This window comes from Octopus bimaculoides, chromosome 4 (genome assembly GCF_001194135.2).
Source record: "Octopus bimaculoides isolate UCB-OBI-ISO-001 chromosome 4, ASM119413v2, whole genome shotgun sequence".
Classification (NCBI taxonomy): Eukaryota; Metazoa; Mollusca; class Cephalopoda; order Octopoda; family Octopodidae; genus Octopus; species Octopus bimaculoides.
In genome coordinates this window covers 51,738,714-51,757,506 of record NC_068984.1, presented here as the reverse complement: position 1 = coordinate 51,757,506, position 18,793 = coordinate 51,738,714, and the positions used below count along the sequence as shown (strand labels likewise).

General features: G+C 32.9%; 1 protein-coding gene across 1 annotated transcript in view; it reads left to right on the top strand.

Annotated features, from left to right (window-relative positions):
• The first annotated feature begins 845 nt into the window (after positions 1 to 845).
• Positions 846 to 18,793, top strand: part of LOC106872156 (translocating chain-associated membrane protein 1-like 1) — a 29,603-nt gene continuing 11,655 nt past the window's right edge. Inside the window, exons 1-6 of the mRNA XM_014919038.2 lie at positions 846 to 1,605; positions 12,870 to 12,927; positions 14,082 to 14,200; positions 15,598 to 15,714; positions 15,831 to 15,889; positions 17,079 to 17,109. Coding sequence (XP_014774524.1) covers positions 1,483 to 1,605; positions 12,870 to 12,927; positions 14,082 to 14,200; positions 15,598 to 15,714; positions 15,831 to 15,889; positions 17,079 to 17,109 — 507 coding nt within the window. The 5' untranslated portion in view covers positions 846 to 1,482. The remainder of the gene's footprint in view (positions 1,606 to 12,869; positions 12,928 to 14,081; positions 14,201 to 15,597; positions 15,715 to 15,830; positions 15,890 to 17,078; positions 17,110 to 18,793) is intronic.

Sequence of the window (18,793 nt, the reverse complement as noted above, 5' to 3'; positions counted from 1 at the left end):
GTGCCAACAACTGCTAAGGCGGCCAGCCGGTAGAATCGCCAAGTATGCCGAACAAAGTTCTTACTAGTATTTCTTGCGTTCTGATTTCAAATTTCGCTGAAGTCTACTGTGCCTTAAATCCGGTTGAGTTTGATAAAATAAATACCACTGGTGTCGATGTAATCAACTAGTCCCTCCCTTCAAAACTACTGTCCTTGCGCCAAAATTTGTAAGAATATAAAGTTATGCAGTAAATGATTTTTCTGCGCTGCGAAGGTCCTTTTTAGTTTAGATATGATTTGCTTCTATTTGAATTTTTTCTCCAAAGTTGATATTTATTCTCCTATTGTCACCAGTTTTCAAAACTATAATTCCTTCAGTCAGACATTATTACTTACCCTTTGACATCGATTTATCTCCCTTGCAGTTCACTTGACTTATACTCTTACCGCCACTTGTCATCTCTTTCACTCTAACGTCATATTTCTCTCAACTACCGCTAACTGCTACTTCGTCATAATCCATATCTCTTACTTGCACTCTGTCATCTCACCCCTCCTATTTTAACTATATACGTATATATATATATATATATATATATATATGTTTTTATTGTCAATTCTTCTTTCGATATATACACTCTGATAGTATTGTCTTTTACCTTTGACTACTACTCCAACCGGCTTATAAATGTTTTCTCATTCCTCTCTCTATTTCTTTTGTTCGATTTCAATCACTCACCCTATTACTGCCACAATTGTCAGTATTCGCGTCGGCGTCAACGTCACGAAACGTTGAAAGATTTTTTTCGGTGTTACTCCTCCCTCTTTCTTTTATGTACTCACACTTTCTACGATTTTCTCTCTTTCTACTCCCCTTCATTCCTTTTTCTTAAAGTTTATATATTTCTCGCATCTACTCCTTCGCTTTACTTATTGTACTCTCCGTCTATTTCTCTCTCTCTCTGTCTTTCATCATGTTTGTTTGCTCATTCAATTATTTCCTTAATCACGTTTGAGTCTTACACTCTCTCTCCTCCTCTTCCTTTTACTCACTTATATATATATATTCCTCCTCTCGCCCTCTTTCAATTATATACACCCTCTCTTTCACTCGGTGCTAGCTTTAACAGTCCTGGTACATTACGACCTGCTACCATTGCTCCAGCGTGACCAACTTTATAATCAGCAGTAAGATTTACTGCTTAAAAGAACCGACACCAGTGTTTATCTACCACCCATTGTGTTTATAACACAGATACCTCTAAGAAAAAAAAATAGATTTGTTTTATTTTTTTAAAGGAGGGTGTTTAAAAAAAAACAACAACAAAAACGCCCTCCCCACGTTGATACGGAATCGAAAGATTTGAAAAGAAATTACCACAGAGATAGCTCTTCTGATTTAACTCTACATATACCGTCAACACAACATTTATATATTTATATTTCTAACTAGCTTCTGCAGGGTTTTTTTCCCCAACTACTCCTACTATAACAAGCAAACATGGGCATGCGACGTCAACGTACAAAGAATCCTCCGATCTTGAGCCAAGAATATTTTATCCAGAATCATGCTGACATCGTATGTTGTGTTGCCATGGTGTTTATACTGGGCCTTATCTTCCAGGTAAAGCCGGCACTGACTTTTCTGTCTTTCTATCCTCTCTCTATTTCTCTTTGCTGTCTTTCATGCACGTAGACATGAAGCATTTCTATCTGTCGCTGTGTGTAACTTAGACTTGTATTAATGAAAAAGTGTATTACCATTATATAATGGTTATATGTCGTTTTCTGAAATGTCTACGTGTCCCAAAAGACCAAGCTGATGAAACTTGTATGTATGTGTGTGTGTGTGTTAAGGAAATAGACTCTTTAATTTTAATTTTTTTTTTTGCATGTATATACGTGACGTGGTGATATGTAAGGGGTGTGAAGTTTAAAAAAAAAAGGCTGACATGTAATAACTTGTTCTTGGATGCTGCTGAGATTCTGTTTTCTTTTAAGTTATTTATAGAAGACCTTCACCTCCTTTCATTATTGCCCATTCTCCTTTTAACGCTCTGTCCCATTGTCTTAGACAGTAATTCTAGACCGTTTAAACCGGACTTAAGAATCCATCATTACCTTTCTCAACACTGAAGAATGAATGTTTCAATATCTAAAACAGTTTTCTAGAAATACTTAGAAATTACACCCCACAAACACTTCCTGGTTACTCTTAGATTCTGGTCAAAATTAACCCTTTCACTTTTATTGTTCTTATTGTCTTCCTGTTTTCCCTTTCATACATTAGTAATATGTTTTACAACTGTCATATTTTTATAGAATTTAATGTTTTTTTGTTTTAACTTAGTGTTATTGAGTAACGAAATTTGAGGGATTTTCCTCCTTCTGTTCACTTATCATAAAAGTACCCGCTCACGTTGGTACTTATATTTCTAATAAGACTGGTTTCTATGAACTAGGATAAGATTTGTTCTTATTTTGCTTATGTCAAGTTGGTATTTTCGGACTCGACATAGCCTTCTCGCTCTCGATCGACAAAACAGGACTGATAGCATAAATAATCAACTGTGCTCGTTTCCTAATACAATACTTGTGTCTTAACCATTCGTTTTAAAACGATTTATAGCTGCAAATACGGTCTAGATGTATATTTACCATGTGGAAATCTGGCTGCTTTGATTCTCCCCGCCCCTGGATTGGCAAACTAAATGAAACTTCTTGTTGCAGTGAACGGAGTGTCAGTTTTAAAAACGCGTGTATGTTTTCATGTCTGCAAATTAACAGCTGGTTAATTACTTTTACATATCTCAAATTGTACACTTAATGTCCAAACAGCCGTTAGCAGGTTGTTATTTGCTATCGTCAACTCCAGAACAAACAAGACTTTGGTAGCTTATTATAATAATATTAATTCTAAGCCGTACAACTAATAAAAACTAAAATGATATCCTGAAATTTACCGGGATTTCTATTTTCATCTTTTGGAACCAAGATGATAAAGATTTCTCCTTTAGTCAACTGTCCTAAGTCAGTAGCATAAGTTCTAAAGAAGTTTAGTTTCCATAAATCTATGTAAATGCTGAAGTTGCGTGGAATAGACTTATCCCAAACGTATTCATGTTGAGCCATATTGCGACATAAACTCGTCTTGGATACGAAAGTATTTTATGTGACGAAAATTCTTCATTATTTCTTGATTATATATAATTGTTTTATTTCATGGACAGTTACAAAATTGTCTATTCGAATTTGGAACGGGTCTTGTACGTTTTACGACCGGCATTTCAAAATCAATGCAGAATACATATTGAGGAATAATATTGTTAAAAGACTTATTTTCTAAAATTTCAAAATGCTTGAATTCATGAAATTCTCCATAGTTGCATGAAAAATTTTGTAAGAAAAATTTACAAAATGTTTCTATGTGAAATGTTTAAAATACAATTCTGTTGATCAGTATCAGCTGTGTTGTTCTCGGTGGAAACGTGTCAGTAAAAAGCACATGTCTCCCCCCGCCCCCCAAGATTGCTTTGACAGTTCAAATCATTTATGGTCCCTCTTATGCGAGTTTTATTAATTTTAGAATCTGGCTTAAAGGCTCTTCAAAATTTTCTTAAGGATGGAATAACGTACATTTTAAAAATTTAATTAAATATCCACGATGATTCCGCATATTACTGCTACGACCTTTTTAAACATTGCCGACACCATATGGTCAATTCCTACATACATGCTTCCCACTCCACGTAATATGTAGTAATTTTGTAGTAATGTTTACTATAAAAAAAAAAAAAATTAAAATTTTCTTTTGTAATTATACTTGCTTTCTTTTTTTTCTAAACATCTTGAAATAAAACAAAAAATAATTGTGATAGAATATTTATCTCAACCGCTAACTTTTAAAGAATATTATTGGAAAGTGCTTGGATTTTTTTTTTTTCTCCTGTTAATTTCTTACGTGTTACTTCTTACATTTTCACGGTTTTAATTTCTTTGGTTGCATTTGTCTAAGTGTCAATTTTTTTTTTTTTTTAAAGAATGAGTTCGACTGACTTATTTATTTCTCAATATGTTAGTTATTCTTCAAAGGTATTAAAGAATGTCTTTCATTACTTTGGACCTTTTCACTAATGATCTAGCGAAAATTATTAATTTTCGAGTTTATTCATTAAATTTATCTCTATATTTGTTTTGTTATTATAATAGTTTTTGACTACGTGGAAACGGCATGTGAAGTTGTGTGCGTGTGCGCGCGCCTGCTATCAGTCATTCACTTGCATTTCAGTTTGGTTTGAACATTTCGGCATTGCATATATATTATTCAGAAATTTGCCTGAGCAAATGACTGATATAAAATGTACCATTTCCTCTCCAAACTCAATACATTTTATAGACATTTAACATTGAGACAATTTTTTAAAGTTTTTTTTTTCTTTACACATTCGATGGTTAGATGTAACCAAGTCTAAACTCGTTATACGAGGGTGCTCCTAAAAACTGTACACACAGCGTTATCAATCAACCCATTCGATTCAAATAAATAGAAACTTTTTAAAATCCTTTTTATTGTTTTGCAGACTAAGTAGTAATAAAATAGATATATTGATTTAAATTACTAGTTATAGTTTGTCATTGCAAGTCCAAGCACATAGCTCTGCATTTATCATAAGGTCTCTTTTATAAGAGTCAGGATCTTTCCTTCATTCGTGTAAATACATTCCGATAGGAAATGGCAATTAATATCTCAAATTGTTTCTACATCACTTCATTTCTTATCAGTCGTCTGTAGGGGTTTTGTTCGTATTAAAGGAAAAGTTCTCGAGAACATCTTTGGAATTCATTCGGCCTTTTATCTTTTTAAATAAATCAGGATTCCTTCTTAATATTATCTCGTCTCCTTTCAGTTTTTCTGTTATGTTTCGCTCGTACACCATACTGCAGTGCAGCCATGTGGTGTTTTTCTTTAGATACTGCAATGCAACCATGTGTAGTGGTGGGGGAATCTCGCTCTCACTATGTTGTCTCTCTACTTCGGTGGCCATTTCCAAATATTCAAATGGGAAATTACATACGTGGTCAGTCGCATATACACGTATTGCATTTCAAACTACATTTTTATAAAATTTAAACCTTATTGCAAAAACAAATGATTACTTTAGCTTTAATGATTTTTGTCAATAAAAATTCGAGCATGCTAGGTTTGCTTCAACAAATCCAGCAAAATCCTTAAACATTTTCTTCAAAGCTCCTTTTCAGTTTAAAATTCGTTATTCTTAAATTATGATTTTTTTTTCTTCATATGAATGGTTTCCGAGAATAGGCTAATATTTATTTTTATCACCTGTTTTCTCCAAGCTGAAGTCGCTAACAAAAACTTAGTCTGTGTGAACATTGCTGTGTTTGGCTTCAGGTGATTTGTAGAAGAAACCTTATTTACTGAATTGGTTATAACATTCCTTATTACCATGATTACCTACCATCTCGTTCATCATCGTCATTTTAATGTCTGCTTTACCATGTTTGTATGGGGCAGACGAGAGTACGTTGGGGCCAAGTTTTCTATAGCCTCATTGCCTCCTTGACGCTAATCCCCACCTGTTGATGCGAGTTAATAGTCTCCCTATCTATCAAACAACAAACATCATGGACTTGATTAGATGGAGAAAGGGAAACAAATGACACTGATTGAGTGAGCTATTTTGTTTACAATCTGCAAATTGCATGTGGATATGAGGCAAATATAAACTCATTAACGTGCATGCACGCGCACTCACACACACGTGTGTGTGAGTATATACATACATATGATGGCCTTATTCCAGTTTCCATTTATCAGATACCTTCTCAAGGTATAGGTCAGCCTGGGCTATAGTAGAAGATATTTGCCCAAAGTGGAACTGAACCCAAAACCAACCACATGGCTGGGAAATGAACTTCTTAACTGCACAGCCATACCTGTACCTATTATATACCATCTTTTTGGTGCTGATCATTCTCCACAATTCCACGCTCTTCATATAATTCATCCATATGAATCATTCAAAAGGCATGGCACCTTTTTAGGTAAGTTTCAACAATTTGCTAAGAAAGTTGTTTTCAGACAAGTCACACATACATTGTCACTTAAACCGGTGATAGAAATTGATCTTAGGAACTTGAGGTATGTTAAGGCCTCTGAGGATGCAATGAAGAGCGTAGTGTAAGACTATAAGTCCCTTCATTAACTGAAACTAGGAACCCTCCCCACACCAACTGTTTCCATCACTGTAGAAACTGGATGTCTGCTTCACATTTGTTATATCATGGGTAGGCTGGTTAAATTTGGCACATACTGTCCATCACTCACCATCATTACATCTTTATTTTTATCCTATCATGTTGCTAATGGTGTTTTTTTTTTTTAAATTCAGTTGCCTTACCAGTGATGAATTGTAGCTATTATCTCTATCATTCTGTCACTCCTTTTAGCTCATATTATCTCCTCTTTCACCTTCTTGATCATCTCTTTTCTATTTATGCTCTTGATCATGTTTACCTTGAAAGAACAGAAACAACATAGAGACCCTTTAATATTACAGGGGACAAGGTAACATTTTTAGTGTTAGTGCCACATAAAAAAAAAATGTCCTTATACATTCTGTAAAATGGTTACTTTTAGGATTAGCTTTTGACTGTAGAAACTATATTTAAAATGGTATATACAAGTGAAGCATGGTGCAAGCCAATTTAAGAGGAGGGGGGGGGGTAACACCGAATAAGAACTGGCTTTGAATGCAATGACCTATTCAACACCTGCCGACATAGAAAGTGAATGTAAAGATGATAGACGAGTTTTGAAACTACTTGTCACCAACTTCAGAATTGCTGATGCACATGCACTTAGCTAACTTGGCAGCAGCACTTTGGAATTCTACCTCTGAATTCTTGATAAACTGCTTTGCCACTGTCGTTTTATGATTTGGATCTTTTGTGACTTGTGTGCTTCTTTGCACCAAAAGAGAATTAAAAATTTGCTGTGACATTACCTTTCAAAGAAAATATAGTTAATTAGTGCTTAGCTTTGTATTTCTGAAACTGTGGTTTAATATTATACTCTTCACAAACTCTCACTACTGAAGCACCAACTTATGAACTTTCAGTTAAGGTCAACATGGTTCTCTGGTGAAGCCATAATGTAAAATATACCTAGACATTAAATAGCAAATGAAAACGCCAATAATCTGCCTCTTAAATCAGATTGTCTGATTTGTCCAATACCCAGCTTACCAGGTGTGTTTGAATGAGGATGCTGTGTCTATCAGACACATTAGGCATACACCTGCACCTTTGTTTAAAGCATCAGTTGCTACAGAAAAGGGTAACTATGCCCTTTAGTTTGTTCCTCCTTCTTTGATACCGAATCTGGCACTGGAATATTTTCACATAAAACTTTTGCTTTAGTTTTCCGACTTGTTATATTTCTCACTATCAGTTAGTTGCTACATATTACTGTCAACTTTTATTCCATAAGCAACACATCTGTGTAACTGATGTTTAACATGATATATTTTACAAAATTCTGCAGCCAGATTTTGTCATCTTGATTGGGTTGGGGGTGGGGGTGGTCAATGATAACATACCAGTAATACAAATGTTAACTTTGTTTATTGGGGTTGTTCAACTGCACTTTATCCTCACTGCTAATTTCCACTTAAACATATGCATAGTGTGCAAAATACATGGAAGTTATCTTTTGTTTCACCCATGGTTAAATGTAGTCTTTTTAGCATTTCTTTCAGGGCATGAAACACACACACACACACACAATCACCAAAAAACGAAAACAAGCAAAAACAAAATGAACCTACCCATTTTAGCCTGCAACATAACATGTACACTACAAACAGGCAGCAAATTGCAGGTGTTTTTTAAACGCATCACATGTTAAGTAAATTTTTATAAAACTCTACATTATTTTCAATAAAATTCCGATACATGCATTTTCGAATGCTCTTATAAAATTGAATAAGATTCTGATTGTTTAAAGTATATCCAAGGTAATTTAAGCAAAGCACAAATTATCAAGCTAAATTGCTTGTCAGATGGTGGACAGTGCTCAGAAACTGGATGTCTACTTGTCCTACTTACTTCAATGTGCAATGTAAGCATGTGACCTCTTTTTCACCATGTGTTTTCTTACGATATGGTCTCTCTCACTACTGTTACCATATGGTCTCTTACTCTGTTACCATACTACAGTGTACCATGTGGTCTCATCATGCTACAATGTCACCAAGTGGTCCGATTTTCTCTTTTGCTTGTTCAGGACCCTAAACCTATCAATTTGACATTCTACACTTTTGTGTGGAAGGCCATATTGCTCTAGAAACATCAATGGATGATGTTTACTTTTGGATAACTTTATTTAGTGATAAAGTACTATTTTTTTTATTTAGTTGCATATCTAGTGGACAAGTTGGTGATTTACTGGTTGTGCTGTGTGAGAATAAAAAACTTTATAAAGACTAAGAAATTTCTTTAAGAACTAAAGGTGTTAGATGTTGCTTGTAAGACTTAAGACTGAAGTCAGCTCTGATCAAGGGAAACTGAGTACTGACATTAAAGCTCTGTTCCTCCTGTCTTTTTAATGCATTGTTTACCTAAGACTACGTTATCCAATGTCATTCCTCTTATTTTTCTTTCCAAGACAATTCAGTGTGATTTTGAAGCAGATTAGCTGATACTTTTAGCAGGCCAGGTGACACACAGGAGCTTCTTAATAATTGATACCTGTATGTCTGAATTAGAATGAGTCCACTATTATAAACAAATGTGTGTGTGTGTGTATATATATATATATATATATATATATATATATATATATATATATATATATATATATATATATATATAATGAGTTATGTGAACAAATTTTCCTGTTTTAGTAGCAGATGGTAAGATCACAGAAAGGTTTACCAACCTAATGCACAATGAGAAAAAAAGAAAATCTTACCAACAATGCTAGTAGATATTGGTGGTGATAAGGATGAATGATTAAGAAATATTATATAGTTCTCAATTTTGCTTTGATTTTCATTTCTTTGATTCCATGGTTATTGATTAGAAGAATCTCATTCATTGAGTTGTTAAAAAGGTGTGAAACAGTACAGCTGTAGGTATTTAATGTCAGGCATTGTATACATTTTCAGTACTTTTTGGTTGTCTCTTCTTACTAAAAAATTTGTTTAACCCTAAAATAAAACAAAAAAATGAAAGCTCTGAAAGAGACCAAACTCAACATTAAGATTGTTGAAAAGCCAGGGAACTCCATCAGATCACAACTATGTAGGATGTATCCCTTTGAGAATACCACATGCACCAATGATAACTGCATGGTATGTAGGATTATCCCTGGCATTAGCTGTAGAACTAGAAATGTAGTCTCTAGCAGAAGATGCATAGAAGGTGCTTGTAAAGACATGAACATGACATACATAGGGAAGAAGCCAATAAATGATGGTTGTAGAGTAGCAGAAATAGAGCAACTGGTTAAATTCCTTATATTAGGATTTACTTTTCATCACTTCTGATTGATACACTATCAACTTGTCAAGTACTAGTGCCAACTGTATTGCCTACATATCGTTCTCAAATTTGTAACCTTGAAGTGAAGTCAGAAATAATTTTTTTGTCTTGAATTCAACTTTTTGGTGGTGATTAGATTTTGTGATGTATTAAAATTAAAAATCTTATTTAATCTATACTGCATTTCAGTCCAATTTGATCTACAACTACCTTATTCCTAAATGTGTACAGTCACTTTTTGAAAGGCAGGTTTCTTATTTGAATTTAGTCTAACTAAATGCACATTTAAGAATAAGACTCTTGATGTTCAGTGGGAATCAAAATTTAATGTAGATGTTAATCTTTAAAATGTTTTCATCTCTGTAGTAATGGCTTCAAATCATGCCAAGTAGTTTTTGCCTTCCACATTTAATTATCAAAAGTCATGTGCTGGAGACATTCAGCTAAGAACCACACGTTTCATATGTGGCCTTGTGCCAATGTAACAAATTATTGTAAATATTCTATAGCAATAATGTAAAACAATTTTGGGTATGAGGGGCAACTAAATGATTAAGTACTGTTACTTTGGGGATTAAGACTTAGAACTTATTGTCCCAGTATTTGATAATGGTAAGGATTTGAGTTTTGGTTGTTGTATTAAGCATGTTGATTTGTATAGATGCTTCCTTGTTGGCTTTTGCTTCAAAACTTGGCTTTATTTCTATTTTACTGGTCTAACCACAAATCATTTTACTGGTCTAACCACAAATCATACCTACCTACATTTTTCTTTGCTTTCTGTTCAGTTGTATATTACTTCTACAATTACATGTCAGTGTGAAATAGATCAAAAGTGAAAGGAATAAAACTACTCTGAACTAAATATTTAGCTCAATATTGACACTTGGGTTGATAAGGTCATACTGTATCATATTGTAAGTTACTTTATCTAAAAATAACTAAATTATTTAAATTGGAAATACTGTGTTTCTGTATCCGAGAGTGTTGAGAAGGATTACAGGATGAATTTAGACTGAGATAAAAATTAGTATCTGTTTAGTATTAAGAGAATAAATATAAAACTTGTACAAACTTGTTTATTGCATTTGAAGTTGAGTGAAAAGAGTTGGTGGTATTTTTTAAATTTTGAATATTTTGAGTGTGTGAAATTGTCCATTAATCTATGCGAATTGTCCTATTAACTTAATCTTGCTAGTCATCTGTCTATATTGCTGTGTCTAACTTTGAATTATTTTGGCATGTATTATCAATACATTCTGGAACTTTTTGAATTGATAAAAGAAGGCTTTCCTATCAAGGAAAGCCTTTTTTCTGCCCCTTTATTAGACTATTTTCTTCAGTCATTGTACGGTGATCGCCATAAGCTTATATAAATATACCATTATTAATCTAAGTATTTATTATTGGAAGCTATTTATCAGTTGAAGCCCTGAAATATTTTTTCAATTTAAAATGTTAGTCTGTGGTCATAATTTTAATTTTGTTTTTTTCATGTCGTATATTGCCATTCCTTGATCCTGTACCACTTCCAGGGCTGTCGAATCAGTACACAAAATTTTTGACTCCAGCTTAATTTATGGTACCATTAATTCTGATTATAATTAAAATTAATATATTTCTTATATTGATTAAAAGCACAGAATATATACATGGCTGATATGAATCCTCATGCCACTTTCTAGCATTTTAGATTGTTAGTTTGGTTTTAAAGCTATATCTTTGCTTTTCTGGCATTTTAACAGTATTTTTTTTATTAAAGAAGTTACAAATGATTAAGTGTAAGATGGGACAAAATTTTAAAAAGAGGCTGTTTTTATCAAAAGGGTATAAAGTAAAATGATAGAAACTATAAAAATACTATAAAAGAAAATCAGCAGCTTCTTTCTGAGTTTAAAAATCTAAAGTACATCAAAGTTAAAACTAAAACTTTGAGCATGTAAATCAACTGAATCTTTTAACATTTAATCCAGCCATATCTGGCCCAAATATTCTCTTTGTTTTATGTTCAAACTGCCCAGATTCTGCCTCTCACACCTACCCTATAGTGTCATTTCGAAAATTTACAATCACATCAAAATTTCAACAGTACAAAATGATGAATGATTAGTTGAAAACAATGTGTATGAATAAATATATTTGACAGAGTAACATGAGTGCTGAATGGTAGGATTGAACCTAGAGCAATGTGGTTAGGAAGCAAACTTCATGGCACACTACTGCTCTTCTTGATCCCCCACTTCTGTCAGTCCCTGTCATGGTTGCTATCTGCAAGTAAAATTCCAAGATCTTGTAGCCGTTACTGACAGGTTGAACTGAAGTTTTAAAGATAGTTTCTTACTTGTTCAAAGCAAAATTCCAGTTGTGGATTTGAACACACAGTTCATGAGCTAGCAGTCCTGCGTCTACTTATCTATTTTGCTTCTGTCTTACAGCAATGCTATATTATACTTGTTTCATAGAATTTTGATATTTTCCCTCTGAAGTTTTAGTTTTTGCCTAGTTTTAATTTTATACTTCAAAAATCATTACAATTTGTAGTTTCAACTCATTTGTGCAACATTAACATAAAATCTTCCATGCATGGCAATGTAACAAGTTTGTGTTAATTCATGGATGATTGCTGATTTACTGGAAGAACACATGAGGGGTTTGCTTTTATTTCACAACTGAGTGGAAAGGGTTCCAATTGGTTCCAATTGAAGAAACAGTCATTTCAATTCAAGTCAATTTAACCACCACCAGCTGGCCTTGAGGTATTTTTGACAACATCCACTTTGTTGCAAGTGTATTGACCAGGTCACTGGTCTGAGGATGACTGTCTTGACTGGCTTCTGCTGCAACAACTCGTGTGTTACAGTTTCTTTTACCTATATTCTCCTATATCATACTTGAAGGCCCCTCAAAGGTCATGGACGCTAGCTTTCCTCCTATAAATATTTTCATAATTTTTAGTGTGCGTTTTGTTCAAAATGACCTTTATAAAAAAAACCATAGCAAGCATGTAAGTTTTTTTTATTTTTTAGATCTCCAAACAACATAAGTACATGATCTGAAAGATGCCCTTTAATGATTAAATGCAGTGTGAAGTGGAATCCATGATCTTCTGAAATAAAGCTTCAATTTTTGACAAGATGTCTGAATAATGAAAATATTTTATGCCTCTTTTTCCTCTCCCTATTAATTTTTCTTTAACTATGTAAAGTCATTTAACATAATCTGTCTTCACTCATATTCAGTTTGATTGTTGCCTTTTATTGTCTCAGGAATGTTTCACATTGTAACTGTTTGGATTCAAACTGTCTTTGTATCTATTTGCAGGTCACTTCTCCAGTGGCAACACTTTTTATAGCAATGCAACACAATGTCACCGTTAACGGTAAGTAAGAGCATTATTTTAGAATGTATTAAATTTATTTAACAGCAAGTTTTTAGCATTATTGTATTGCAGCCGTGTTTGATCAAACTTATGATCCAAGCTATTCCAACTGTGACTATCTTTGTTTTTCAGACAGGTAGTGTTATTTTAGGAAGTTTCAGCTGTCATTTTTAGCTATTCAAGTGGCTGCATAGACTACTTCATTTGCTTGTAATGTTGATTAAAAGAGATATTAGTTTCATTGGTTTATTAGATTGTCTGCACTGTGATTTGTTGTGTATCCTAATGTGTAGAATGGGGTCACTCATGGAGCAGTCCTATTTAGGACTGCTGCATATAATAATCTTGGGTTATCAATCTCTTTATTGTATATTATATGCTGCATTTCAATATGCTGGATTTGCTAGTCATTTTCAGATGTCCTTTTCCTACATGCATATGCATTTACTGTGTTTGGTTTTAAATTAAGAAACAGCACCTGAAAATGATCAGAGATTGGACTAAGTGAAATACAGGGTGTCCACAAAGTCTGGGTACATGGGGATTAACACATACTTTAAGAAATTATTATTTCTTATATTTAATTGTTTATATTATTTTATTTACTCCATGTACCTAGACCTTGTGGACACCCTGTAGTATCAAACATGAAAAATATGGTTTATAATCTGGATATTTCATATTAATTTCAGAAATATAGACGTATAGATGCAGGCATGGTTGTGTGGTAAAAAGTTTGCTTCTCAACCACATGGTTTTGGGTTCAGTCCTTAGATATCTTTTACTATAGTCCAAGGCCAACCAAAGACAGATCTTGAAAGAAGGCCATCATATATATATATATATATATATATATATATATATATATATATATATATGTATATATGTATATAATGTTGATAGTTGGATAGGTCAAGGTTTTACCTTGCCTGTTTATACTTGTTTAAAATTTTACCTGAAGATGTTGGATTTATGTTATGATATAATTTATGAATACATCAATAAAATTCTACCAAAGCAGCTGTAGTAAATTTTAAACCCATTTGTGTTCTTTACAGATATGTGTGTGTGTGTGTATAGTTACAACTTTTTGTATAATTTGCATGTGTGACTGATTTGTTATAACTTGATTTTGTGGTATTTTTTTTTTATAGGCAGTGAAGATTCACAGACTAATTATTACACTTATGGACCAAAAGATGCTTTTGCTGTATTTTTTTACATGCTTATTTGCATAATTGTTCATGCTATCATCCAGGAATATCTTTTGGATGTAAGTAATGTATTATTCGTTGCAAAATTATCATTCAGATTGATACTATTACTGGTACACTTTTATACTATTTCTGTTAATTTCATATTATGTAGAAATTTTTAAAAGCAATACACTAATTTGAGCATATACTATTGGTTTATAAAAGTGTTATAGTTTACCTTATGTTCAGTACATCCTGTTTAGGTACCTACGATAATCATTAAATAAATGTTATGTGATTTTCAACTATGAGTGACTCACTATTCAGAGGATGTAGTGGGAAAGGACATCCTCATTCATTTAATGAATGAGAAACATTTTATTCTTTGTTTTGTTGTCACACTACAGTAAATTATAAATTCTTTTCAAGATTAAATTTATATATTTTCATTTCTTGTCTTTTGTGTGATTTTCCATCTATGCTTGCATGGCTGAGATGTACAGTCTTGTACATCAGTGTTATTCTTTTATCAGTTCTTCAGCAAATATGAAGGCTATGCTCTTCTGTTGAGATCAGAGTAAGACCAAAACTTGTCCAAAGTTGTCTTCCGTACTTCCTATAAAATAAGAATAATATTAGTCATTATGTAATATAGTTTTCTTGTCATTGCATAATTATTTCTATTCAGCTGTGAATCCACTCTGCATTAAATATATTAACACTGTTTTTTCACTTGGATCATAACTCTGAATTATTTATTCTCTAAATCATCTGCCTTGCTTAAAGGCTTAGTACAGCAGCCGGAATAAGATATAAAACTAACCATTTGGCTCAGCATTTTATCCTCGCGAAGGTTGTACTTCATATTCATTTAAGGCTTTCCAATAATGGAAAGTTGGAATCAGTATTGTTAATGAATAACTGCGTTATGAAATGTATTAGCAGATTAGCACAAAGCAAGTAAATATTATGTTGCTTATGTAATGTTATCATTTGATGTCTGTTTTCTGTGCTGGCATGGGTTGGGCCATATAATATAATTGTATCTTTTTGCTATAATAGTTTTAATAATTAACCCTTTAGCATTCAGATTACTCTATCAAGTGTAGTCCTTATTTATTCACATTGTTTTGAATTAATCATGCATTGTCTCAGGCTTTGAAATTTCAATGATATGATTGTTTCTTTTTAGAATGACATTGTAGGCTAGGTGTGAGAGGTTAACTCTGGCTGGATTGAACACAAGAGGTAGAATATTTGGGCCAGATAACATTCTCAAAGCTGTGAATATAGATGTTTTAGAGAAAGAAAACAAAACCTTATCTTGTAGTAAAACCTAATTTAAACAAGAAAACCAGGCATAAAGGAGGAATTTGGGGTTAAATAATGAGCTTTCTATTCCTTAAAAATAGACTTTAAAAAGTCAAAATTATTTGGCCTTAAATCATTTTTCAAATACCAATTTTCTTTTCAGAAATTCAATCGAAAAATGCACCTTTCCAAGGTAAAACACAGTAAATTCAATGAGTCCGGCCAGTTAATTATATTTTTTGGTTTATCGGCTTTATGGGGAGCAGACATTATTATTCGGGTAAGTTATTCTGTTCTTCCATTTGAAACTAAACATTAATGATTGCATTAAAATTACCTTAACTGTTATGTTATTGCATTGTTACCTAATGCACATGATTTTTTTATGTTGTACAGGAAGCTTATATCACAAATATTAATGCATTATGGGAAGATTATCCTCATGCTGAATTACCGTAAGTCTTATTAGTTTTATTTTGTGCACCTTGTGTTTCTGGCTGTATTTTCTAGCAAAAATTGGGGTTGCCCAGACTTCTCTTCTATGAAGTGTTCTTACTGAGCGACCCCATTTCTATGAAGTGTTCTTTTTGTTTCATGTTAGAGTTGGTGCATCATGAGCCTAGCACCAACATAGTGTAGTAATCCATGAAGCTCTGTCAGCAGATTTTATCATTGCAGATGTCTCATGAGTATCAAATCACAATTTAAATTTGTTTCCTTTGCTGTAGAGCTTGTGCTTTCTTCACATCAAATACTAGTCTGGGTTTTTTTTTTTTTTTACTCAATCATCATAAGTGTGAGATAATTTCTATATTTTATAATCTTTCTGCTAGATTTAACTAGGTTTGTTCTTTAACTTACATTTTTAACAACCTCTCTCTCTCTCTCAACTACTATAACCACTGCATCATTAGAATTTTTTTCTTGTAATATTTTGGCTGGAGATTCGGATTTTTGTTTTGTTATACGTAATGATCCACTGAAATGTTGAGTCATGGGATCCAAGTTACTATTCTGCTGATTTAGAGATGTTGTGCTCTGTCTCTGGAACAAAGAACTTTTTACCTGATTAAGAAACTGCAAGAGTGAATTTAAAACAAAACTTTATCCATATGGTTGTACAAACTTTACTGAAAACATTATGGTCTTGGACAAATTGCATTAATCTAATTACTTTAGTCTGATTGATTAATTGGCAACAGCTTTCACTCTTTTACAGTTGGGTGATTAGCAGTAGAAAGGTGCCTAACTGAAAAACAATTCACTTCCAGCATTTCACAAATATCTCGAGTTACTAAAATTGTCTCAGTTACTGGCCTTTCCTATGTTAGCATAAAGTATTGATTACATATATCAAAACAAGTGACATGATATGGTGGTGGAGAGATTAGATACTTGATTGATTTAGTTCAAAATGTCAATTTTGCCTCCAAATCCCACCAAGGACTCCTCATTTGATATCAGTGCTGGCATGGGTTGAACGGTTTGAGAGAAGCTGGTAAACTGGTGGGCTGCACTAGGACTCTTTGACTAAATCTTGTTTGTCATTAGAAGTTGTGGAGTGGTTTGTAATACAGGGTAAAATATAGTAATTGAGATGTTAACTTAATTCTTGTCTTTCTAACCAATATCATTATTTTCCAGGTTTGTTGTCAAGCTTTTCTTCATTGTACAGGTAAGACATTTAAGGCTTTAATTTTGTATGATTTTCATTCTAATGTTAATCACATTTGAAATTCCATGTATATATTAATGCAAAAATATTTTATTGTAATGAACCGATGGAAGTTGCGCTTCTGTGAGTCACATAACCTTTTCAGTCTGTCAATCAAATCTCAGCTCTTTTATTGTCTGTTAATTATAATCATATTTAAAATCTAAATCTTAGAATAACATACCACATTAATGGCTGGTTTTGATAAATATACTGATCGAGTATTTGTGTGATCTGCATACCATAGAAGTATTTAGGCTGAGCTGACAGCAGCTTTTTAATGTTTTCCCTGTGTGGTAAGTTTGGTTTGCTTTAAAACATTTGCAGAGACATTTTGTCTTTTTTTTTTTTTTTTTTTTTTTTTTTTGCAATTTTAAAGATAAGCAATAAGTTTCCTAGTATAAAGCCTTGCTGAAGCAATAGAAGAGACAAAATCTGCAAAACAAGTGTGTGGTATTTTTGAAAGTATCTTCAGTCTACATTAGTTGCTTCTTGGAGCAAAGTATATTTTGTAAATTGCTGATTTAGATTAGTATTAACTCCTAGGCTCCCTATTTGCCTGAACTCTTCTAATCTACTGCTAGAAATTTTTCCTCCAAGCTTTAATCAATGCTAGTTAGCAACAATCATGGAAGGGAACATAGAGATTATATATATTAGATGTAGCAAATTAAATGAATTATAAACATGCCATTTCTATACAAACATGATGGTCATAAAGAAAGGTTAACCATATATCCAGTATCATCCACGAAAATGTCTTTTAGGTAGTGAACTGTTCATTGTTCAGTATACTTTGCTTGATAAAAGTGGATGATTGATGACAGGAAGAGCATCTCACCTTAGAAAAATTTGCATCAACAAAAGTATTGTCTGATCCATGCCAGCATGGAAAAGTGGACATTGAAACAATGATGCTTATACTGATTCTAAATTTACTTTTTGAAGTGGGCCAGTATACTCTTTTGGACTCTGCACGGTACTCTGTCACTACTATTACTTAGATCAGCAAATCTATATCAAAGTCATCCTTGTCATCAAATGTCAGTTGATATTAGACAAAAAAATACATGCAGATTCAATATTGTACTACTAGCTGTATAATTGATATACATTTTATTTGTCTGTCGGATATTAAATGGAGTCAGCATGTACAATAATAATATTAAAACTAAATTGAATGGATAAGTAGATTTTATAAGGATAATATTGTATATGATGTTTAAGTAGTCTTAAATAGGTCTATGACATGTGAGTCACAAATTCATATCCTTTTCTTAACAAAATATTTTGTTAAAAAAATTTAGCCAGTGGTTCACATTCATTTAGCATTACAAATGCATATTTATTCATCAAACCATTGCAGTGTGTAAATGAAATAACTTTACAAATTTTTACAGTTCTATATTTAAGAGATGAGGAATTATTTACATTATTTACATTATCTACATTTGACGGATATTCGTCCTCATCTTGTTTGTTGTTAACACAACGTTTCGGCTGATATACCCTCCAGCCTTCGTCAGGTGTCTTGCGGAAATTTCGAACCTGGGTTCTCATTCCTATTGATGTTACTATTATTATTATAATTATTATTATTATTAATCAGATCGCTGCCGTGAATCGAACTCGGAACCTTGGGGTT